Genomic DNA, 25610 nt, shown 5'->3' with positions numbered 1-25610 from the left:
AAGTACTGTTGAGATTTGCAATCATACTTCCGGTGTGCAAACATCGGCTTTCCCAGTTATTAGCCCCATGACTCTGGGCAAAATACTCCATCTCGCTTCAGTTACTTCCAACAAAAATTGGGACTATCAACAATGCCATTTTTGTTATAAGAATTATATCATTCAGTGTAAATAGGGTGCTATCTGAGGCAAAGAAATGTGTAGAAAAGTAAGACCATTATTACTTAGTATCGATAATGATAATTTTATTCATTTCACATGTTGTCGAGTCCAAAGCCGTCTCAGAACCAGAAAAGAAAGATTATTTCTTTTTCTTCTTTTATTATCCAGCTTCCTACAAGAAAATAAACACTTATTTACTTAGGATCCCGGGGGTAGATGAGGTAGAGCTCACCTGCCAGGCCGAAGGTTATCCGTTGGCAGAAGTGTCCTGGCCAAACATCAGCGTTCCTGCCAACACCAGCCACATCAAGACCGCTGACGGCCTCTACCAGGTCACTAGCGTTCTGCGCCTCAAGCTGCACCCCGGCAGGAACGTCAGCTGTGTGTTCTGGAATGCTAACATGGACGAACGTACTTCAGCCGTCATTGAAGATGGTCCGAGTGGTAAGAGTGGCTCCCCACTTCTTAACTCCCTCGGTCAGGGTTTAGGCAGGAAATAGATGGCACACTCAGAATGAGTCATTTGAGGACAGAGGGATGAAAGACCTATGTATGAAGGTGTGGCAGGATTTAGAGAAGCTAGTAAGCATATTGCAGGACCCTGGGGCTTCCCCAGTCAGAGAAGCAGTTACCACTGTTGGAGGGATTACTGAATCCTGGGAAAGCAGGCTGCAGGGAAAGTGCCCCTTGACCGGAGCGGTGGCCTCCAATAGAGGGACTCCACCACCTGTAACAACTCTGCATGATGGAAGCCGGGTAAATGAACTCCCCAGCCTCCGCCTCCTCCCACCCCCCAATCTCCTGCTGGTGCCTCCCCTTGGCTGAAGCCACTGGAAGTCAGAAAACAAGGGAGTCCACTGATGTGTTCCATAAAGGTCAACCTCTCAGAGCTCAGAGCACAGTGTGGCAGTGTAGAGAATGGATCTGAAGAGGAAACAGAAAATATCCAGCACAAAAGCGAGTCGCTGTGACTCAGGCACAGTGCAAGGAATCAGCAGGATGAATATTACTTTGCTGGCTTTGCTGATAGTCAAGGGGTTATGGGGTTTCCAAGGAAAACTGGTCTTTTGTAAAATCAGAGCCTTTGCTGACTATGCTGGGTCCCACCCTTTAGATCTTCAGACACCGGGACAATTTCAAACGATTTTGGGAGTCTGACTATTTTTTATTTGCCGAATAAGACCATTTATTTGCTAAGTAAGAGCAACTTATATCTAGTACCAAAATTCTTTCATAAGAGGTCATTTTGTCACCAAGCACGTCATAATTTTCCTAGTGCTCCTATAACAAGTTACTGCAAACTTCACAGGCTTAAGACAACATTAATATATTAACTTACGCTTCTGAAAATCAGAAATCCAAAAGGGGCTATGCTGGGTTCAAACCAAGGTGTTGATAGGGTGACAGAGGCTCTAAGGGAGAGTTCCTTTTCTCATCTTTCCCAGTTTCTAGAGATCACCTACCTTCCTTAGCTCATGGTTCCTTCCTCCCCTGCAGAGCCAACAGCTACATCCCTCAGACCTCTGCTTCTGTGTCCTCACATCTTTCTTTAATTCGCCTGCCTCGCTCTTCGACCTTATAAAGACCCTTGTAATTACATTGGATGCCTTCCCGCAACCCAATAATTCAGGTTAATTTTCCCATTTCAAGGTCCTGAATATAATCACATCTGCAAAATCCCTTTTCCCATGTGGGATAACACATTCACAGGTTTCAGGGATTCAAACATGGACCTCTTTGAGGGGACTCAGTATTCTCCTACCATACCAGCAAAGGACATAATCTCCGAATAAAGGCCAGTCCCTAGCACTACTTAAATGTGACTTAATAGAAAATGTACTGTGTTGTCATTGTATTTCACCTTTTGCCCTTCATGTTAGTTAGACAAAACAGAGCGTGTGACAGGAGCTTGTGTAGCATCTAAGTATTTAGGTGGCGACCTTAGGGAGCGAAAAGGAGAGGTTGGGGAGATTCAGACCAAGAAGGAAAAGTAAACATGCGGGCACATTATCAAAGTTGTTGCTGTTGGGAAAACGGAGCCCAGATACCCAAGGACCACCTGGGAAGTGTACAGGTGGCCTCCTCAGATGCTCACTCAGAGCACGTCAGGGGGAGGTCATCTGCTTTCACCCCTACAGATTGACAGTAGTGTCCAGGATTGCACAGTCCATTCCCCCGTGAGCTGTGCATGCATGTGTGCGGAGTGAGCCCCCCACCCCAGCATCTGCACTGTCAGAGTCATCCCAGGGCAGAAAGTAAAGTAGCCTTTTGAGGTGAACGAAATCCATTTAGACTTCTGCTGAGCCGTGGCTGAAATTAGAGGTGAAGTGAGAGGCGGTGGGGTGGGACTACAGCAGTCTGTCCCTTGCATGCTCAAGTTCACCTACAACCTACATTAAGTCCACTGTGACTAAGCCTTCAGGCTGGGAGGCAGCTATGATTTCGTCAAAAGATTTCATACACAAGAGTTCAGAGAACAGACTACAGTTCCTGCTGCTGCAGTTGATCCCAAGCCATAACTGGTCGTTGAGAGCTCTCTCATCCACCGGACACTCTAGGTTTCCCTCACTCAGCACTTCACATGGCGCAGTCTGCTTCTCTGGGGGTGGGGAGGGGACTGGAGACTCTGAGTTCCAGACCTGAGAGAACTGCCTTGCCCTGAACAGCGGTCGCAATGACCTTTTCATTGTTACGACTGAGCATGCAGGTCACACAAATCAGAGACTCACGTGGTGAGGAAGGGGAGCTGACTGGAGCCCAGGAGCCATGTCGCGGGGTGGTTGCATGGATACAACTCTGGCAAGGATGGGTATACCTAGGGTGAACGATGTCTAGCTGCACAAAGGTCTCCTTATCTCTTTGCCAGTTGCATTTATGAGTGCATTTATGAGTGCCTAGAAGATCCTGAGCTGATGCAGACCCACAAGCTGTTGAGTCTGCGGTCAGCTATGTTGGCTTCCATGGAAAGAAGGGCCACCCTACTTCATTTGTAACTTTTCACTAGTTCAAGGTTTCCAGAAGAATGGCCAGTGTGCCCTTTCACTTCTCCACCACAAAGAAAAAAAATACTGATGTAATCAGTGGTGCCAAGCCTAGATTCTAGTTATTTCTAAATTCATCTTACCCAGGCCCTATTTCCCTGACCCTTCTGGAAAACCGCATTCCATCCAAAGTACTGGCTTGCACTTAACTAGGCAAGAGATTCCATCCAGCAAAAGACAGTTAAGCAATTCCGAGAAAAATAAACCCCCCTGTGATTGTTAGCATTTAAATGCATCTAAAGTTCTCGTATGAATTAGTCATAGCTCAGTTTTCATAAGGTGACAAGTCTGGGGATCTTCACTGTGATAAAAAGAGATAGAGAATTTGAAAGACCAACTTTCCTTGTTCACTATTTTTACTCACAGTTGACCCTGAAAATGAGGCGTTTCTTATGGCTTCATTTCTACCAAGATTCTTAGAGTTATATCCATGCTTTTACCCCCTGACATGGTTTCTGGGCTCTAGTCAGCTCCCCTTCCTCACCAGGTGCTCTCTGAACTTGTTTGCACATCTCCCACCTTCATGATTTCTTTGCTCAGGCAGTTTCTCCCACGTAAAATATAATCACCCTCTTTACCAACTTGAAGCCCACCCTCTCTCCAGAACAGCTTAAATAACTCCGGGGCACAAAAGTTTTTACCTTATCTCTCCTCCTAAGACTGATTACATGGTACCATGACTTTGTTTGCCTGTGACTATATATGTCTTTTATTGTTCATTGCTATTTTACTTTCCATGTATTTTAATTGTTCACATGGGTCTTCTTTATACCCAGATGAAAGCAAAAACAGAGCAGTCTCCCTATTCTAAGTGTTCGATAAATGACAGATTAGTGGGTTAGAAGATGAGTCTTAATAACCCCAGTCCCATTATCCCAGCTTCCAGACTGTGTGGGCTGCCAGATCTCAGCAGTCAAATGATCCCCTAGTTTGTGGTCCAAATACCAGCAACAAATGACCAAAGTCATACATCCTCCCACGGTTCCTCACATCTAATTCTCAAAGGGATTTTTAAGTTGCCTTATGACTGTCCCCTTTCTACTCATTCTCATCAGTTGAGCTGCTCATTGCTGACTTCTGTGACCCACCACATACTTCTTCAGAAGTCAATGAATAAAGCAAATACAGCAATGAGAGTGTGGTGATGGGAGGTGCTCCAGTGGCTCTAGGATGTGACTGAACATCTTAATTTTTAACCAGAAATGAAAGGTCAATGAAACCATTTTCTTTTTGAAACAAGGGTTCTTCTGCTCGGCAAGCTGTTGCATTTTCATGAGGACATGTAACGAAATTGGAGACTGGAAATAACTCTAACAACATTCTTGTGGGGTAGGAAGTGAAGCCTTCCCAAGAGACTGGAGGGGACTGTCTGACAGTCTTCAAGAGTCTTTAAATCCTCTTTCTGCTGCTGTTAGCTCTGAGAACATGAACATATAACTGAGACATCCTAGAACTTGGCCTCACATTTGTAGAATAAGGGTGAATAATGATAGATAACTTAGAGCATGATTGTGGGGATTGAATGAAACATGCTTGCAAAGTCCTCAGCACTCAATGTGGAAACGGGGGAAAAGATAGTGTCTCTAACAAGAGTGCATGGGACTGTGGCAAGGATAAAACATAGTTCTCCATTGCGTCATCATATCATTGTTAAGTAACATGTAATTATTGTAAAATAATCTATAAGAATATGTATTAGGGTTTAGACTAGTCTTCCATAACAGACCTCAAAATATGACTCCAACAAGACAGGAACATATTTCTATCTTACGTAATATTTAGAGATAGAAGGTGACTCAGAGCAGGGGAGTACCTATATTCTGTTCCTTCTGGGTTCTTTCCATCTTATTGCTCCCCCATTCTGTAGAATATTGTCTCTTTGGAACTGTCAAAGCTGGATGACTACCACATCCATGTTTCCGAAAGGGAGAAGAATGGTGGGAGACATATCCATTATCTGAAGGCCAAGACTCAGAAGACCCATGACCTGAACTGAGTTTTCATGGTTGGTCAGGCCTTACTGCAGGGGAGGCTCCGAAATGTAGTCTTGAGGAGCCGTGTGTCCAGCTAATGCCCTAATAGGGAAGAAAGGGAGAATGGGTTTAAGGGATAAACATCAGTCTGCCACGAGATAACTAAGGACAGGAAGGGTTGGGCCAGGTAGACTAGGTAGACAGATGATTAATTTCGCACCCCAAATCCTTATCGACATCTTTCATGTAGATGGCACTTGGCTCTCTAGGGGATTCAGAGGTGACTTAGGTGAAGTCTTTGCACTCCCAATCCTTACAGGTTGAGCACACCAATGTTCATCGTTAGAAAGTCTTCAGGGATGGATAGAGCTTATGTACGTGGAAGGGGCTTTGAAGGAACCTGCAAAGGACACAGGTTTGCAGGGTGGTGCTGAGGCAGGGATTTCTCCTGCTGTGCGGACTCTGAAGGTCCCAGGGCTCCTTGACTCACGTAGCCACTGCAGTGGTTCTTAGTAAGCATTTTCTGCAAAGTAAAGGAGCAGTTGTAGTCAGTGTGGGTTACCCAATGTGTAGATGAGCGGGGCTTCTGAGTCCTTTCTTCCTTACTCTGCCCCACGCTGTTTTCAATAGAGACAAATACCTGTGGTCCTGAGCTTTGGACCAGACAGATCCAGACTCACAACCCTGACTTTGCCACTTAGTTAGCAGTGATGACCTCAGATAGGTTATTTAGTATCTCTGAGCCTTACTGCCTGAGCTCTAAAATGAGAGGCTCAGATTAAATGATGTCTAATTCCTTCTCAGCGAAAACAATCAATGATTCTCAGGAGACATTGAGATGGGAGAGAGGGAAGGCAGTTGGCAGGACCGAGCTCTTCCTCCGCGGCAGTTTTGCCAGGTTTTTCCTGGACTAGGCTCTTGTGTTTATTCTGTATAAATTATTCCACAGGGCAAAATTCAGGCTTTTGGAAAGAGCACAGCTTACTTTGGGTACTCTTCTACCTCCTATTATGAAGCCCCCTCTAGTCCTTCCCATTGTCAGTCTGGAGCCCTTATTCTAATCTATAGACACCCAGAGCTCTCCTCTACAAGACCTTCCCTGGTCTCCAAAATCGTTCGTCTCATCCACCTCTCTACTAAACTCACATTTTCCTCAGTGCCAGAACACTGATTAGCTGAGCCGAGGAAAGAGCTCGTTGTAGTAATTCATACTGAGGTCTGAATGACTGGATTTTGTATGTTAACACTATCTACAATATTATATTTTCCCGAAAGGATCCTGTTAATTCTTGAAATTGAATGATTAATGGCATGGCTTCTGAGCACTGCGAGTGCTCGACAGTGGAGAGAGAAGACACGTTTGGATGCAGGGACTGTCCTACTGGAAACAAAAATGATGATGATAGGTAGATAGATAGAGGGATGGAGGTATCAGAACAAGGCAAAACACAGAATCTGGAACCAGACAGCCTAGATTATATCTCAGCTCTGTCTCTTACTGTGTAACTTTGGGAAAGTTGCCTAGACTCTCTGCACCTCCCTGTCTTTATCAGGAAAATGAGGGTCCTTGCAAATCCTGCCCCTTAGGGGGTTGTGAGAAGGAAATGAGCTGGAACACGCAGCACACACAGATTAGTACCTGGCATGGAATAAATGCTCGCTGCCCATTGGCTGTGTTGGGTGTAATCTACTCGAAGGGCCAACTTGTTGGTTCACCTCTAAGCTACCATGTAATGGGATTCTGGTGCTTTTCTTTCATCCAGGCGGCAAAGAACCGGACATCTCTTCAAACTGGCTGCTTCACATTTTCATCCCTTCCCTCATCATTGTTTTGATGTTCGTAGCTACAATGATAGGCCTAAGAAGACAGCTCTTCCAAAAGCTTCCTTTTAGAAAAGGTAAGTGAGTTTTATTCAAGGTAACCGAAGGGACTGGTGTCTGCAGTGTGGGGCTCTGCTTTTCTCCAGTGGCCTACAGCTTCCCAGGTTCCCACGAATCTCTTCAAAGCCTCGTGCATCCCTTTGGGCTCAGAGGGTCCGTCCTGAGGATTTTTCCCCAGAAGAAAATGGCTCTAGTCCTCAGTGAGCTGAAATCCCCATGCTGTTTTAAAAGGAATGTTTTGTTCCTGTGCTAAAATAGTTTGCTTTGTTCTTTGAGCTAAGAAGTGTCATTAGCCTCGTGAGATCAGTGTTATTTTGGCAATGCGGATGGCTGTGTGTCAGAGTTCGTGGGCGGGAGGATGCCAAGATCACTTCAGAGGATTCCTTCAGTTCTCATCCCTTGTTTCCCCCAACTGGGTGTAAGGCTGAGCTAAGCCTCCCCCCAAGCCCCCAGGCATCTGAATGCCCTGGATCGTAAGGAAAGGAGAAAAGTGTGTGAGGCCATTTGGGGACAGGAAAAGCGCCTGTTTTGATGGTGCCCTGAAGTCTTTCAGCAGCTCCCCAGGAGTCCCTCCTCAGCCTGTCCTATTGTCACCCATCCACTCCTGTTGTGCAACATTTGAACCATGGCCACAATATCTGCAGACTGTCTGGTACTTTCCTAAACTATTCCTTTGTCAGCACTCAGTGAGCTCCTCCCAAAGTCTACACATGGCCTTGTCTATAGAAAAGAAATGACATGTGGAAATAATTCCATAGGAATTTGGTGTGGCCACTATTTGAGAATCGGGGGACTTTGAGGTTGTTGTCATGCTACATCTATAGTCTAACTTTTGTGCTCTCGTCTGCCATAAGATATTCTCTGCTCCTGCTCTGATACTCTCTCTCATGCGCTATGAATGCATCAACTTGTTGTGCTAACCACAAAACCCTCTACTATAAAATCTGAGGTATTATTGTCAACAAAAGGGGGATGAGGGTTGAGGAGGAAGGAAGAAGTGAAGAAGGAAGGGAGGAAAAGAGGAAGAAGGGGAAAAGAAAAAGAGAGAGAAATGATAGAAATGGAGAGGACGGGCATCTCACCATAAAGGAGGATTTACAGCATCTGATAGAACTTTAACGAAACAAGATCACTTCTGCAAGTCTGTGACCTCAGAGAACCAGGGCAGGTGCCCCTCGTTAGAATTTTGTCTTCTGCCGTCTTCTTTCTCCTGTCCCATGCACACCCCTCAGAAACAGATTTATACCTAGTTCCAGGCCTGGGGTCTGAGAACCCTTCAGTCACCTCAGGAATGAGCAAGAGTTTTCTGTCTTTACTCTCTTTGGAAGAATGAAATGGGTCATACTCAAGGTAGAGAAGAAAAACTTCTTCTCCTCATCCTTCATCCCAGTCTCAAGAAGGGGCAAGGATATCTGTAGCTCCAAGCTGGGTGTAAGACTCGGGAGCCAGCTGGGGTGGGAGACACTTGCTGCTAACGAGAGTTAAGCGAATAAATCTGCAAATGGTTCCTTTTTTGTTTTTAATGAGCCAGGGTAAAATCATGACTGCCTATATAATACCCACTCTTCACCCCCACCCCACAACTCACATGCACTGAGATCTGCTTTCTCTCATGGGAGACACATGGGCACACATGCAGAAATGCCTCTGCCATGCACACAGACTCATGTGTCGTGGGAAAAGGTTGAGAATGGCTGGCACTGTTAGTGGAGCTTCAAGCCCGGGTCAGAAAGCTAGGTCTGCACCCAAGGCTGCCATGTATTGGCTCTGTGATCTTGTACGAATCACCTAACTTCTTTGAGAGGCTTTTCTACCTGTAAAATAGGTGGTGACATTAGAATGAGCACTTCGTGGCTTATCGACCCCACCTCGCTGTCCCTATCGGAGCTCACCTGGACTAGAACGGGACCTTCCCAGCGGTCTGCCTCCACCCACTCTTGCCTCTTCCGATGTGGTCTATTTTCACTTTTAGCTGGAACAGGCTTTGAAATACTGCTAATCTACCATGTCTCCATGATTGGATCTCCTCCATGGCTTCCTTCAATTCTGAGTTTTCTCAGGCAGCATTTGCTCTTCTTCTTCTTCTTTTTTTAAAATTCTTGTTATCCTTCATTTTTAGTAATTTTGTTCAACATCAATTTTTATATTAACAGCGTACAATGTATTATGGGTTTCAGAGGTACAGGTCTGTAATTCATCAGTTTTATATAACACCCAGTGTTCATTATATCACGTACCCTCCTTAATGTCCATCCCCCAGTTACCCCACCCCGCTGCCCTCTGGCAACCCTCAGCATTTGCTCTTCTTCTTCTTTTTTTTTTTTTTTTTTTTTAAGATTTCATTTATTTGACAGACAGAGATCACAAGTAGGCAGAGAGGCATGAAGAGAGAGAGGGAGAAGCAAGCTCCCTGCTGAGCAGGGAGCCCAATGTGGGGCTCGATCCCAGGACCCTGGGATCATGACCTGAGCTGAAGGCAGAGGCTTAACCCACTGAGCCACCCAGGTGCCCCAGCATTTGCTCTTCTTAAAGTACTTCTTTCTCCTTGTTCACCTAAGTTTGTCATCCTTCAAATCTCAGTGAAGCTGCCACTTCATCAAGCCTCCCCTGATTCTGCCCCCTCGTCATACCCATTACAGCAAATCCCCTTGTGAGATGCTTCCGTAGTACCTACTTCTTCTTTCAGTACACTCAGCACACCCTTATATATCTAGGACCCGTTTTAATACACTGGGCTCCAAATGCAATTGCCTCCCTTTCAATTTTCCAATTAATTCCTTGAGCACCCCCTTGCCTGTCTTGGCCAGAAGTCCAATGTCTCCCTCTTACCGCTTCTCCTTCCCCACCTCCTACAGACTGTCAGGAGGCTAAGTTCACCAACGGTGCTGCTGCTTCCAAACAGGCTGGGAGGCTCCTGGGGAGCCAGGTCAGTTCCCCCGCGGGCCTCGGTTTTGAGCTGCTGCTATTCCCGCTCCTGCCATGTGCATCTGTGATCCCTCTGGGGAGGGAGGTGCTCCATCCACCAGTCCTGCTGGTCCAGATCCCGACACAGACCAGAATGACCCAACACGACAACTTTCTGGCTGCCCTCACATGTTCCGCCACTGCTCCCACAGCAAGACCCTCGAGCGCTGATGAGGCCCAAGGGGCTTCCTGCTTTAACTACCACTGCGCCCAGCCAGCCTCCTCGCCTCAAGGCCTTCACGTTAAGCCTGAGATGTCAGTCTTAACTTCCTTCTCTTGAGCTCCTCTCAGGGCCGGGGCTGTCCTGAACTTCTCAGTCTATCTGAGAGAGTCAAGTAAAGGGGTGGCAATCTCAGCCCCGTTTGCCGAGAAGGCCCCTTGGCTCCATTTACCCACCTGTGTCTCAGTGCCCAGCTCTGCACACCATGATGCGTGGAGAGGGCAACCGGGGTCAGTCCATAAAAGGTTCTGCGTACCGTCTCTACATAAGACGAGCCCTCAAAGGTTCAGGGCTCCAGGTGACTCACTAGGTTCTGGAGAAGAATCTGGCAACTTCTGTTGTAAAAATAATATCAAGTTCTTATTCATAAGCATAAGGGCAGTGTTTCTCTTATTCACTAATACACGTCCACTGTCTGAGACATTACCTGGCATATGTAGATATTCAGTAAAACTTGACACATTGAGCCTACTATATGCAGGTGCCCATGCTAACCTGCTCTGTATAGTACAATAGCCATACATGGTCATTTAAGTTTAAATTAAATAAAAATTTAATTCCTTGGTCACATCTTAAGTGCCTACACCTTGTTAACGTTCAATAGTGACAATGGGGCTAGAGGCCACTGCACTGGACGGAGAAAATAAACAAAATTTTCATCTTTGCAGAAAGTTCTATTGGACAGCACTGAGCTAGACCCTTTACAAATTCCTGTTCAGTTAATTTTACGAAAACCATTTGAGGCAAGGAGTAGCGTGTCTATTGCGGATGAAGAAATGGGAGTTCAGAAAATATTCCCAACGTCGTATAGCTGGGGTGTGAACACAGGTCTGTCAGACACTAAAATGTGTGGCCTTTTTGTTACCAAAGTGCTTAAGAAAAATTGGCTCAATCTGAATAGTATTATTTGAGCAATGGAAGGAGAGAATTTCAACCCAAAAGAATCGAGGAGCTTGATTGTTGGCTGAGCCAATGGCAAAGCCAAGGACAGAATCCACAAGGTGTTGCCTAGATATCTAGAGACCAGATACATGGGACAGGCCTGTGGATCTTACGCACAGTATTTCTCAACCTCTCTAGAGTAAGGAACCATTTATTTTTATATTTCTACTATGCTAGGGTCAATGCTTTTGTAATACACACACACACACACACACACACACACACATATATATATATATATATATATATAAATGGGATTACTAAAAAATAAAATAAATAAATAAAATAAAAAGACATACTAGCCCAGCTTTTACTGGACTCAATAAATACATGACAGTTCAATGAATATCAGGGAGAAAACACAGTAAAAGAATTACTATAAAAGTTTCTGAAGGTTTACACTAGATCTCTGTAACTGTCTCATTGTGGGTTGGTAAGCAGTAGGTCACCTGCCCCCACTAACCCATGAGCTCTACACTTTGAACGGCACTACCCTAAAAGACTGAGCCAGAACTTTACAGGGATTTAAACCAAAGACCAAATATGTTGACCAAAGGTTGCATAAGAGCCACAGAATTGCAGCACTAACCCCAAGCCTTAGAGAGCAGTTCCCTGAAACTCTACCGTGTAAGGGCAATTTCTATGGGTTAACTCCTAGACTCCTTTCAAGTGTGAATCTTAGAGGAGATGGCAATGCTGGATGGAGGCCCTCAAAGTCCAGGTCAAGGTCAGTATTGTCATGAGGGAGTTCCTAAAAAGCTGGTGTGCAGAGCAGAAGCAGAATTAGGGATTCCCTGAGTTCAGGAACCCAGGCAACTGCAGGACATGGGCATCAAGCTCAAAGAAAATCAGAGTGAGGGGGAACATGTGATGTCAGGGGTTGAAGAGAAGAAACCAGGGGAACAATGGTGAACAGCTTCCCATTATGTGAACTTGAGCTTCTGCCCCCCGAGTTGCTCTGGAATATTACCTGTCATGTACACCGTAGTGTGAATTAATTGCTCCGACCTCTTGAAGTGAAGAGCAAAGCAGAAAATGGAGAGAGACCCCTGAAGCTGGAAGTTTCCTGGGCTGATTATCCAAATCAGCAGTCCCTCAGCCTTTGAGTGCCTGGGACCAGTGACTGAGAAAGGAACGGAAAGTAGAGGATTACCTTGTTGGCAGTTTTCACCTAAGGGCACAATTCTCCCCTGTCTGTCCTTCAGCCTGAGGTCTCGAGCCACAGTGCACGCTTGGACTTCTGCATGTGATTTATTTGGATTAAACTTTGTTCTGCTGTGTTTTCATCTAGAAACAGAATACTTTTCTCGTTACTCTTATTCCATCACTGGGATTTCTCTTTTTCAGACACAACAAAAAAATCTGTTGCCGCCATAAGGAGGGAAGTGGACAGAGCTGTGAGTACTCGTGGTTTTTCTTACCTTTTTGTCTCCCAACTTGAATTAAGCAATAGCCCCCGTGCTGTGAGTGCACGAAGAGCAATGGCATGCTTTCAGCCTGTACAGAACCTTCCCGTTGAGTGGCACTTCCGCTAGCTGTTTTTGCGAACTTATGTCGTTCCACACCCTTCTTGGGAGGAAAAGAGTGTTTGGGTACAGCCATGGAAAGTTGTAGAGCCTTCAGTCCATCTCTATTCCTAAGGGCGGCTGCACAGGACATCTGGGCTTAGATAGTGAGTAACACGGTTAACACTTAACAGCAAGGGAAGATAACCAACAGCAAAGCAATCAACAGCTCATGGTTTTGCAATGATTACTAAGTACACTGTTGGCTGCTTGGGGTCAAGGATTTGATGGGGGAGGAGTAGAAGGCTCTTCGTGAGGCTGACAGGCTTGGAGCTGAAATTTGTAGATGTGATGTGGAGGTCAGGAGAATTGGGGTTGCTAAAATCATTCAGGCTGGGGAAATGCTGTTTTGGGGACCCACAGGCCTGGGTCATATTGCACAGTGGGTATTTCTAACTTTCTTGGGAAAGCCACCCTTCCTTTTGTAATCTAGCAATCACGTGATGTGACACACGAATTCATGAGTTCACCAGAATTATAGGCGATTCACAGAAATTTCTAAATAAGCTTGTTGTCAGCTACTCAAAATATTCAGAGCTGGTCATTTGAGAATTCAGCTGAATGTATCTGTAAAATTCCAGAGGCACCAACCGTAAAACAACGCTAGGAAACTTTTAATACCGGGATCTGTGTCTGGCTAATAATACAGGGCACATGGCAACTCGTGAGCACAGAGTATGACTGGAAGGGATGAAGTTGGGCCCTCCCCCACCCCACCGGCCGCCACCTCCCTGAAAGCCACTCGTGAAATACACCCGTTACCGTAATACCTGTCCCAAGGAGCAAACGCCGCTCAGACCTGGACTCTATTTGAGGTCCAGTTGTGCTGCGTTTCTCTGAATCAGCAGCGAAATTTTCTTGACTCAAAAAAGCTTCAGATTAATGCTGGCCGTCCTAATTGAAACACCTGTTTCTTGAGAAAGAACACTCCTGTGTTCCTATAGATCGGTCCTCTTGATCTACAGCAGAGTTCCCTGGGAGCGGCCTCAGCATCTGTCTGAGTTTCATGAGCTCCAGGCTTTGTGTAAGTGTTTCCTTCAGTTGCTGAGTGTGAGGAGGCTAGAGTGAAAGTCCTGAGAGCAGAGGTGGTAAAGTCAGACGCCCACAGGGCCAGGCAGGTGCTGAAGTGAGGAAAAATGACATTCTTTAACCAGATTAGGAATGGTGACAAAATGGAGGGCTAGTGCTGTCAGTTTAGCACTGGCCTAACGCGGTCCGAGAAGATGGAAATCCAAAATTTTATATAAAATGTCCTGGTTATTAAATGCTGCCTGAAAGTATTTCAAATCCCAAACAAAGCAAATAAAATATGTCTGTAGGCTAATTGAGCCTATTAATGACCAGTTGCAGCCTCTGTCCTAGAGAGAAAGTATTGTATCTGAGTAACGAAGGCAGAACCGTCTGTCTGAGGAATGAGGGATGCTCAAAGGCTTGCAACCATTTCAAATGTCCCATCCTATGGCCCCCACATGGTGTGAATATTGTACTGCTTATAGAGTGATTTCTTCGGATTAACAGTGTACCACAACCATTTTAAACAATACATCTCCTTATAAACAGAAAAATCTCATACCCTTTTTTAGTGGTATCTGAAATTCAAAATAAAGTAAATATCTTGGCCAAAAGTCAAATTAAAGAAATTAGACTCATTCTCTTCTCCCCCAACTGATTACATATAGTCACCCTTTGTACCCTCCAACCAGGGGAAGGGAGAGTCAAGGAGGTGAGAGAATGATGCTCGTCCTCTCTCTTCTTCACCCCTCCGTGGCACTTGCCCGAGAATATGGGGTATGCTGTAAAGAGGTCAGGACCACTTAGGTATACACCACAGAGGACTCACATAGGAATATTCCTGTACTATTATTTACAAGAGTAACGAATTAGAAATAATCAGATGTGAATCAACAGGAGAACAGATGAATAGAGTGTATATATAACAACTAAAATGGAAGTACCAGCACCGGATGTATTTTTGGGATGGAGAACTCTGAAAAGTATAATTTTGAGAGGAAAAATAGATTTCAGAAAGATGTAGACAGTATACTGGCAATTACAGAGTTTAAAAGCTGACAAAGAACTTTACATAGTGTTTATGGAAATAGTCATGTGAAGTGAAAGTACAAAAACAGCAAGGAAATTATAAACACCAAATTTAACCTCTTCGGCTGGGTGGTAGGCACACAGATGCAGATAGTGTTCTGGGGGTGGGTACGTAAATCTTGATATTATTTGGGGGGGGCATGCAGATGTTGATATCATTCTGGGGGTGGGCATGCAAATCTTGATATCATTCTGGGGGTGAGCATGCAGATATTGATATCATTCTGGGGGTGGGCATACAGATGTTGATATCATTCTGGGGGTGGGTATGTAAATGTTAATATCATTCTGGGGGCGGGCATGCAGATGTTGATATTCTGGGGGTGAGCATGCAGATGTTGATATCATTCTGGGGGTGGGCATGCAGATGTTGATATCATTCTGGGGGTGGGCATGCAGATGTTGATATTCTGGGGGTGAGCATGCAGATGTTGATATCATTCTGGGGGTGGGCATGCAGATGTTGATATCATTCTGGGGGTGGGCATGCAAATCTTGATATCATTCTGGGGGTGAGCATGCAGATGTTGATATCATTCTGGGGGTGGGCATGCAGATGTTGATATCATTCTGGGGGTGGGCATGCAGATGTTGATATTCTGAGGGTGGGTACACAAATGTTGATATCATTCTGGGTGTGGGTATGCAGATGTTGATGATATTACTCTTATACTTTGTTCTGTGCCTGAAATATTTCTTTTTTGTAAAAAAGAGATCATGATTAAAAATCAAGAGAATTAGATTCAAGTTTTTCTGTGAGCCAGCTATACAATTTTAGGTAAGATCGACCCCCTTTCTGGGCTTTAGTTTTGTAAAACTGAAAACCTAGAAGGTTGGACCAAAAGCAGAGGAGGGCAAACAGGCCCCTGTCAGGTTCAGGAGGTGCCTAGGGCAGAGATGAGGATGGTTTGGGAGACCATTTCTAGGGGCGGAGTGTGGTGATTGATGAATGATGTCTGCTTTGGGTGAGGGGTGGGGGGAAGTCATAGATCTTGGCCATATAATTTGCTAGACTTGGAATACATACTCTTATGCAAAAAACAGTTTTGTGTTTGTCTGTTTGTCAGATAAAACACAAAGATTCATGACATTTATCTGTCATGTACCTACATATTTTAACACTTGGGTAATGCTGACACATTATGTTGTGTTTTATGTGTTCCATTTGCATTCAAAGTTATTTGTGGGTTGGTTCAAATGTAGAAATTGACAGTGATCAATGGCAGTGGAATATTAAAGGAAAAAAATGGCTCATTTTTACTTAGCATAATGTTTTATGATTTTGTCAAGACAAATACCAATGTGTTAGATTTCAGCAGATTTTTTTCTAAGTTCCTCCCTATGAAGTTGCTCACCAGTTGTTAACTCTTTATGGGGAACTAATTTAGCATTTTGGAGACTATCCCCCCAGGAAGAAGAGGGAACAGGACATGGAAATACTGAATTGGGGAATGGAAAGAGGTTGGGTCTGGGGCCCCTGCTTGGGTTGCCAAGAAAACTTGATAACCTGTTGCTGAGGGAGGGGCACTTCAGGCTTCCCCCCGGGGAACAGAACCACAGAACCAGTTGGAGACTGGCAAGTGTGAATGAAATCTGTCGGGCAGGCTTGCGGTCTGCCAGTTCAGCTAAGACTTGAAATATGGAATCCAAAATTTGTCGAGTAGGCCCGCAGGCTGGGAACTCAGGTGGGATATCTATACTACAGTCTGAGGCAGAATTCCTTCTTCTCTGGGGAACCTTGGTTGCTCTTAAACTGATTCACTGAGACCCACCCACATTCTAGAAGGTAATCTGCTTTATGTAAGGTCACCTGATGGCAATAGTTGAGCCAAACTGACACAGAAAGTTAATCGTCACAGCCACCAAGACGTGAAGGGGGCAGTCTGGGCTGGAGTAAGTGGATTTGTCAGACTTCCCTGAGCCTTAAAAAAATAGAAGTAAGTGACTCTCTGTTATCTGGTCACAGATTTGTCCGAGGGGCCAGGGCTCTGTCTAAAACCCCTTGAGCCATGAACCTGCCACCCCAGATATTCACGCAGACTCACTATTTAGGGTTTTCTGCTTAGCTCACTGCCTCTCTCAGCAACAAAAGGATGTGTGTGGCATCGGCACCTGCGCCTGATGTGTTTTGGAATCATGAATAGCTGAGTAAAGATGGACAGGGCAGAACAACACTGTCACCAAAATTCTCTGACAGAACTTAACTGAAGGGTTTGGAAATGATTTGTCTGTCTGACTGTTCCTTTGTCTGTGTTTCTTGTAGTTTCTTCTGCAGTAAATGTAAAAGGGAACTGATTTTGACCAAATTTGTCTCACTACTGAAAGATAAATCTTGCTTAATTTTAGTTGTTGGGCAGGTCAAAAATAAATAACTTATACAACTTTGAGAACATTTTTAAAATTACATCATTTTTTCAGAACAAAAATGAAAAACAAAAAGGCATAAAGGAAACAAAAATGATTTATAATCCATTGCACACAGATTATCATGGTTAATACTTAATATTACTTTAATTTCTAACATCTTTATTTAAATTTCATAAAATTAAATTATAATACATATATAACTTGGTATAGTTTTTTTAACTTAATTTTATATCATTAGTATTACCTATGTGCTAAAAATATAATTAATAGTTTTCATATTTTATTGTATACATGGACTGGGATTTATCTTAACTAATTCCCTCTTGGACATTTCATGTCTACCTCATAGTCTTTTATGTTTTTGTTATTTAAGTATTATCACAATTAATAGCCTTATACATAAATCTCTGTGTGCAGCTCTGATTATTACCATGGGTAAACTCTAAGATGCAGAATTACTAGGGTTAAACCTATAGGTATTTCTAAGACTCTCAAACTGTATTGCTGAATTGCCCTCTAAAAAGTTGTACCAATTTGTACTAGCAATATATGAAAGAGCTGGTTTAATCATTATACCTGTCCCGATGCTGGATGTTATTGTTTTTAAATTTTGCTAATTTAGAAATTAAGAACCGTACAACTTTCTTTCTTGCTTACTCTCTCTCTTTCTTTCTTTCTTTCTTTAGAGAGAGTGTGAGCAGGGGGGTGGGGGGAAGGGTGGAGGGAGAGAGAGAATCTAAAGCAGTCTCCACGACCAGCACAGAGCCCAATCTCACAACCCTGCGATCAGGGCCTGAGCAAAAATGAAGAGACGGACGCTCAACCGACTGAGCCACCCAGGCAATTCCATCGTTATTTTGCATTTTAAAGTTATTAGTGAGATAAAACACCTTCATAAATGTATAGGTTTTATCTTCTTTTGGGAACTGTCTATGCATCTTTAGTCCATCTTTTTACTTATGTCTTCACTTAGAGTTAATAGTAACCCATTTCCTGCAATATATTTTATAAATTTCCCCCTGATTTGCCACTTACTGTTAAGTTGGTTTTTTTCTTATCCTGAGAAGACAGGTATTGGGTATAGTAAAATTAGGTTCGGGGGACCATGTTATAAACATTGATGTCCTATATGTGATATATTTATTAAAAGAAAGTAAGTATAGGGGCACCTGGGTGGCTCAGTCGGTTAAGCATCTATCTTTGGCTCAGTCGTGACCTCAGTGTCCTGGGATCAAGTCCTGCACTGGGCTCCCTGCTCCACAGGGAGCCTGCTTCTCCCTCTTCCCCTTCCCCTGCTTGTGCTCTCTCTGCTCACTCACTCTCTCTCTCTCAAATAAATAAAATCTTGAAAAAGGAAAAGTATATTATAACATTTGTGCTATGTAACAGCTTACAGAGAGGAGGATCTGCTGTCCCCAGAGGACTGAGTCACACACATTTCTAGAAAGCAGGTGCAGTGTCTTCTTCTTCCTTTCAAAGCCTGCTCACATCCTAGGATGTGTTGTACTTTCAGTAACTGCCTTTGAAATGATGGTCGACCAAAGTGAACATTCTGCTCTCCACTGATACGTGTCCAGCTCAGAAGGAGTGGTGAGCTACAGCCAGGGGGCCAAATCACTTCCTGTTTTTGTAAGCAAAATTTTACTGAAGCACAGCCATGTTCAATGTTGTCTCTAGCTTTCCCCCCACCCCTTCCCCTGCATCCGACAGCAGAGTTGAGTGACTGTGGCAGAAACCATATAGCCCATAAAGTCGAAATATTTCACAGTCCAGCCCTATAGAAAGCATGTGCTGACCCCTGACCCACAAGTTCTCCACGGCTCTATGCCTTCTCTCACACGGAATGTACTCGGCCTTGCTCTCAATGATCTAATGCTACCCCCAGCTCCAATCTCAGCTCCGTAAAGTCTGAGGACAGAGCCCCATGGGCATCCAACCAGCTCGGGGCCCTCAGGGCTCTCACCCTCCCACACACATCTCTACCATCCCAGTTCTGCCTCACCCCCAAACCACCTATGTGGGGACAGTTTCAGGTGTGCAGGCGGCATTCCGGCCCCCCTGTTTTTAGTCACGTTCACCTACTGCACGGAGTCTTGGGACGCACATGTCTGACGAGACATCTGCTCAGATAAATAGTCTCCCTTCCCACTTAAGAAGGGAAGAGTGTGGTGGTTTTGCTTCGTTGACCAGAGACTGACATGAGACCTGATTCATGTGGGAGTGCACAGCAGTATTAGCTCAGGCAACAGCTGTGTAGAGCCCGGTTTTCCATTCCATGGTTCTGCCTTGAACTCTCTAGGCAGCTCTGGGAGAGGTGTTGTCTGTTCTTATTCTGTGCAGATCCAGACTTCTCAGTCTCCCCAGATGAGACTTCAAGGCCTTCACTTTCATGTAATAAAATCAAAAGACTCAGATCTAACTCAGTGTGGCCAAAGAGACAGCTCACTCTCATTTTTCTCCATGGTGGATATGATGTTGATTAGTGCAATTTCACGGAGTTCCTGGATCTCTTGCTTTTCTGTATATGATAGGATTGGACTTCTCTACAATTAGTCTGTGGTTAGGTATGGTCATGTGATTTGCTTTGGTCAACCAAACCTAAGCATAAGTGACATGTGTTACTTCTGGATAGAAGATATAAGGGCTAGCTTACGCTTTGCTATATTTTCTTTTTCCATCTGGAGTGGTAACCAGCAACATTTGAGGTAGTGATTGCTTCCTCAGCCTGGGTCTCTGAGTAACTACAAGTAACAGAGTCCCTTGCCGACCCTCAGTGAATGTGGAGTAAATGTTTGTTTATTATACAGAGTTTGGGTGATTGTTTGTTACTGCAGCATTAACAAGTCTCATCCTGACTGATACAACAGGAGGAAACTGGAAACTCTACTCAATAAAGCATATACTCCCATCTACAATTCTGTTTCTGAGGAATGAAAACATTGGGGAAATGCTTTCTAAATAACAAAAAGAGAAGAGGGGTAAGATACAAATATATACTTACCACATCATTAATGCTTTATTTAAAAAAATGTTTTTTTATATACCACCACACCCTTTTCTCCCAAAGAAGTGAAGTAAAAATACTTGAAGGCCCATAATCATTGTCTTTACATGACAGAAGCTTGTATTGTTTTCTTCTTTTATATTTTCTGAATTTTCTTTGTACTTGAATACATTATTAAATGTCCCAGTGTATCATTTTTAAGTTCTCAGCTGTGCGTGTTAGACAAAGAAGGATCTCTGTCCTCATCTGTCATTCTATGTATCACCTCTTTCGTATCCCAGCATATCAAATGCATTGTATAGAACTCTCCACTGGGTTCTCACCAGCTTCAGGGAGTCCTCTTTCAAGGACACATACCAGTGTCTTAGTTCCCTTTCAGAGGTTCCTAACCCAGTGAACCTAGAAGGAGTAGATACATACTCCAAGGGTGTAAGAGGTCAGGTCTGGTCCCATGGCTTATTGTTCTCACACACGCAACTAAACTGTCAAGTAGTATAACTTCAGGAGTCGATTCTGATACCATAGATACATATCATGTTCCTTTAAAAAAGTTATCCTCGTCATCACGACACGGTTAGCAGTTACAAACCATGTAACCTGACTTCCTCATTTTACAGATGGCAGAATTTGAGCTGAGAGGTGTTAAGTGACTTTCTTGAATGAAATAACGATAGAAAAATAAAAGGTCTTGTGATTCCCAGTATAGTGCTAGTCTTTCTCTCATTCCCTCTGAAACACGTCATGTCTGCTATTTGCATGACTCTCAAGTAGGCTGTGTGGGAAGTGTAAGGATGAATGAAGCCCAGCATTAGTACTTCAAGATTCTTACGATCAGGAATTGGAGATAAGGTGTTCAAAATCCTGTTCTCATTGGCATAATTTGGGCTAAGATTAAAGAAGCCAGATTTCTATAGACCCTCTAGCAATTGATTGGATATCTGTGTTTTTGTTGTTTCTTTTGTTGCATGAGACTCTTGTCGTCCCAATAGGAACTTCCACCTGAGGACTGCCCACAACCTCCATACCCATTATGGCACAGGTGCCTCGTTCCCCTTTTCTCTTCAGTGGGCACCAACCTTTTCTTTCTTTTCCCATGATAACCCTTCATAAAGGAAATATTAGATGGGATATTTGTATGCAATGAGTGGGGGAAAGCTCAGTCCTCCTGTGTGTCTCCTTTACTCTCACTACTGTATACACACCTCGGACATGAATGCATGGGGTTTCTTCTCTACCAGGAAATTCTCTGTGACACCCACTTGGTGTCCTGTGGCTTAACTCAGCTCTGACACTATGTACCTGGAAATAGCCTGAGATCCCACCCATGAAGGGCTCAGTCCCACAAGACTTCCCTCCCTGCCTTCCACCCCCCACTTCAGATGCCAAGGGTGAGTCCAGGTGGTCACCTCTGTGTCTGATCAATCAGCTATAAATCTGAGGTTCCCACTGTCCCTTCCTTGGGTTCGATGAATTTGCTAGAGTGGTTCACAGAGCTCAGGAAAACAGTTTACTTACTGTTGACTAGTCTATTATAAAAGGTTATGAGGTGATATGATGAACATCCAGATGAAAGAAATGCACAGGGCAGGTTATGTGGGGCGCCCATGCTTTATGCACACGTCACTCTCCCAGCACCAACATGTGCTTACCCGTTCAGAAGCTCTTGGAAGCCCTACTTTAGGGATTGTTATGGGGGCTTTATCACATAGGCATAACCAATCATTAACTCCATCTTTAGCTCTTTTCCTCTCCCTGGAGAATGGGGATGAGAGTGGGAAATGGGACTGAAAATCCCAAGCTGCTAATCATAGCTTGGTCTTTCTGGTGACCAGCCCCTGTCCAGGAGTTCAGCAAGAGTCACCTCTTTACAACAAAAGACAGTGCTATCATCCAGGAAATTTCAAGGGATTTGGGAACTCCGTCAGGAAGTGAAGGCTGAACATTAGAACAAAAGATGTTCCTAGTGCTCTTATCTCATAGGAAATTACAAGGATTTTAGGAATTCTATGCAGGAACCTGGGGCAGAGACCAGTACACACATTTTCTATGATCTCACAAAAGTAGATTAAAACCATGGTGAGACTAGAGTGAGGGATATAAACACCCTACTGTAGGTCTTTGCAGAGGCCTCTAAGGTGAACATGTGCTTCTTGGAACATACTGAGAAAATCACGTAGCTCTCAAACTATCACTTTATCCCAAAGCCCACCTTATTTACATATCCTCAGAATCCCCAGAGATGCCCACCCCATGTCCAGCTTCCTGCCACGCAGCGCCCAGCCGTTCCCTGGAAGAGGAGACACTAACAGCCCCATCCACCTGGCCTGATGAGTTTTTAATTGTGCCAGAAGTCAGTAGTTTTTTATAGTTCTCTGTGGCTTTACAAGAAGTACAAATACAACATGAGAGTTCAGAGATGGGAAAAATATATCACTTTAGGCTGAGGATAATCAGGGAAGAGGGAAGTTTTCATGGAGGAGGTGACATTTGAACCAGGCAAGAATGGAAATGGCAGACTATTCTAGATGGAAGAGGCCAGGGGGAGGAGACATGGGCATCCATGGGAAAAGGCATGGGCTCCTAGCCTGGTAAGAGCCAGTGGAGAGATAAGAGGAAAGACCGTCAGGGCCAGCATGTGAGCCAGGAGTTCCAGGCGTAGAGGTTAGATTGTACTCATCAGGCTTGGTGCCTCAGTCAGGTCTCAGCAGGAAGCAGAGGGCACACCCAGGAGGGGTGACTGAGGCACGCTTCTAAGTTTTTACTAGTTACAAAGACAGGAGGAAGGTTGGGGGAGACCGGTTAGGAAGGTTGAACACCCCGGAACTGGCAAGAACAGGAAGGGTTGACTACCTCAGGCCTGAAGGGGAAAGGGAAGAAGGAGTTGCCACAAGGCTGGTGAGGGAACAGTGGGAGAGGGCCACCCAAAAGGATAAAGCCAGTCTGCAACCTGTCTGGAGGTTGCTGAAGCATGCACGCCCCAGCCTCACTGTGCTGCCCATCACAGTCTTCTTTATCTCCAGCCTGAGGGGGGAGCATGGAGTGGAAGCTAGGGAGAGGAGAGCCAGTCAACAGTCCAGTGTCTTCCTCCTGGGACCTGAGCAGGGTGGAGCAGAGTGGAGAATGAGTCTGAAAGAAACGGTGGAAATGTCTGGTGCAATGGGGAACTAGCAAAGGTTTTGAACAGGTGAGCCCATGAACCGAGCTGACTACAAGCCAGAGGATGGGGGGAACAAGGCTCTTGCGTTAGGTCTGGAGAGAGAGGCTGGAGACATGGACCCAGGGCGGTGGTAGAGTGGTAGAGGCAGTGGTAGAGGCAGTGGCGCAGACAAAGGTCAGGAACTATGCTGCTTTCAGATACATGAGCTTTTCTGCTTTGGCAGTCTCTCACTCCAATCTGATTTTTGAGAGCTTATATACTTTCTAACCAGAAAACTGATTTTCCTATCTGTGGACTTCTCTCCCCAGATTTGAACCTGTGGTTTCAGGAGCTGGGGTGACCTGATGGGACATCCTTAAGAAGCTTCTGGACTCTGAACAAGAGAGAGGCAGCACCTGGCCACGTGTGCTCAGAGGAAGCCAGGCACCCCACCCCTCCCAGATCCAGGCGCTCACCTCCGCAGCCTGTGACTCTAAGCAAAGCACGATAGCACTTTAGGAAATGACCACCCTGGATCGTAGACCCCGATGAGTGTTCTGAGGCTCCTTCTTGCTGCCAGGCTGAAAACAAAGGGAATTTCCCCCCCGCTGCTTTTCCAAAGTGATTTCCAGAAGCAGAGATGAGTGGAAATTTTCAGTTGCAGAAATGGACCCATTGCCAATAGAGTTATTTTTATCTGCAGTTTCTTCTTGATTCCAGAAAAGCCTATTAGCCCATGAACTCACAGAACTTTAAACAAAGTCAAGCCATAACTGGCGTATCGTATGGCTTGGTGGAATCTGGAAAAATCTGAGTTATTTTAATTAACAGAAAGCATTTAAGTACACAGTGGACAACTCCAGTTGTGGAGAAAGGCCATTGAGTATTTCTGTGAGATCTAAATCACAAAGCATTTGTTTTAACCTGTAATGGCACCATACTAAATGATTTTTTTTTAAACTCCATCTTCCCTTTTAAAAATGCTGTGTTTGTTTTTTTTTAACCTCAGAAGCCAATGGCATACATTAAAAAAAACCAAAACGCTAATATGCCGTACGTGCAAAGATTTCAGATGGGTACCCATAATGGTCAAAGCCCCAAATGAAGGCTCCTTCCTGGCCCTCTCTCTGACTTTAAACTCCACCTTTCAGTGTCTCTGTCCCTGTCTGTGACGTAGTGACACTCACAAGTCAAGACCTTTGATGGCTGGCACTGTAGAAATGCTGTGGGATCCCCTTGTGTGTGTCGTCGAGGGGGACGGTAACCGCATGCTGCGATAACCGGTGAATCCTGTTGAATTTGGTCTGTGTGCTGCAGTCGTGAAGTTCGGAGCACTGGTTGACCTATGACATACCCAGATGTGTGCGTTGTTGAGCTCAGCAGAGTCCTAGGTTAGCGACCTATCTCTCTCAGTCTGGAGCCATGAGGATTGGGGCACATGTGATAGCTTCCCCTTAGACAGTGAGCTCCTGGAGGGCAAGGAAGGAGCAGATTTTGCTAATGCTGCAGCGAGCTGCCTCAGGCACGATTGACTCTAAGACTCATCCTAATACGGAAGAGAACGGCTACATGTAATATTCTTACTTTCTGTGACCTTAATATGATTGGCTAAAAAGAAGGTAATGGCAATCCTTAAAAACAGAAGAACTGGAGGAGTCGTGTGTCTTTAAAAAAGAAAAAAGTACCTTTTACAAAAGAAGCAAAAATAACATTTGGGAGAGTTTGAGGAATTGAGAAAGGACAAACAAAGAGAAATCACCTATGATCTCATCATCTCAACCCAAGTATTTTCATTTTTGCTGTTGGCGTTTGGTCCTTGTCCAGACATGTACACGATTTCAGCCATAGTTACGATTGTCTATCCTTTTTTTTTTTTTTTCCAAATTTGTCATTGTACCACGGGTTCCCACCCATGTGGCTGACTAGTCCTCCTAATTATCATTTTTAATGAATGCATGAGTCACAGATCATAATGAGCAGGGATTGCGCCCAAACTCTCTTCATCCTCTGACCACTATAAGCCCATATTTTGACTAGCGGCCTACAGTGACATTTAGGGTTCTTAAGGATTAGTATCATTTCAGAGTAGTGTTTAGGAATCCCTGAAAAGCCTGGGTATTTCCATTTCCCCCAGTGCACAGACACCTTCATAATGACCTCAAGTCCCTTTGGGGATGGCTTTGAGGAAGATCTACAGTATGCGGTGTTGTTGCAGGGTCCTTTCTGAGAACTGGGGAAGAAGCTATGACTCTCAA

The 25610-nt window shown here is 44.6% G+C and overlaps 1 protein-coding gene across 7 annotated transcripts in view; it reads left to right on the top strand.

Moving 5' to 3' along the window:
- PDCD1LG2 (programmed cell death 1 ligand 2) overlaps nt 1-25610 on the top strand; it is a 97701-nt gene that overhangs the window by 29995 nt on the left and 42096 nt on the right. For 6 of the 7 annotated variants that reach the window (XR_013967709.1, XR_013967710.1, XR_013967711.1 and 3 more), the window contains exons 4-6: nt 331-606; nt 6940-7074; nt 12531-12580. Coding sequence is in view for 1 of the 7 variants with exons in the window: in XM_080819501.1 (XP_080675627.1) it covers nt 331-606; nt 6940-7074; nt 12531-12580; nt 23685-23690 (467 nt within the window). In the remaining 6 variants the exon portion in view is untranslated. Of the gene's footprint in view, nt 1-330; nt 607-6939; nt 7075-12530; nt 12581-23684; nt 24403-25610 lie in introns of those variants that run through there. The other variant, XM_080819501.1, reaches the window with a different exon arrangement.

Source organism: Martes martes, assembly GCF_963455335.1.
Source record: "Martes martes genome assembly, chromosome: 12".
NCBI classification, from domain to species: domain Eukaryota; kingdom Metazoa; phylum Chordata; class Mammalia; order Carnivora; family Mustelidae; genus Martes; species Martes martes.
This window is presented reverse-complemented; position numbering and strand designations above follow the sequence as displayed.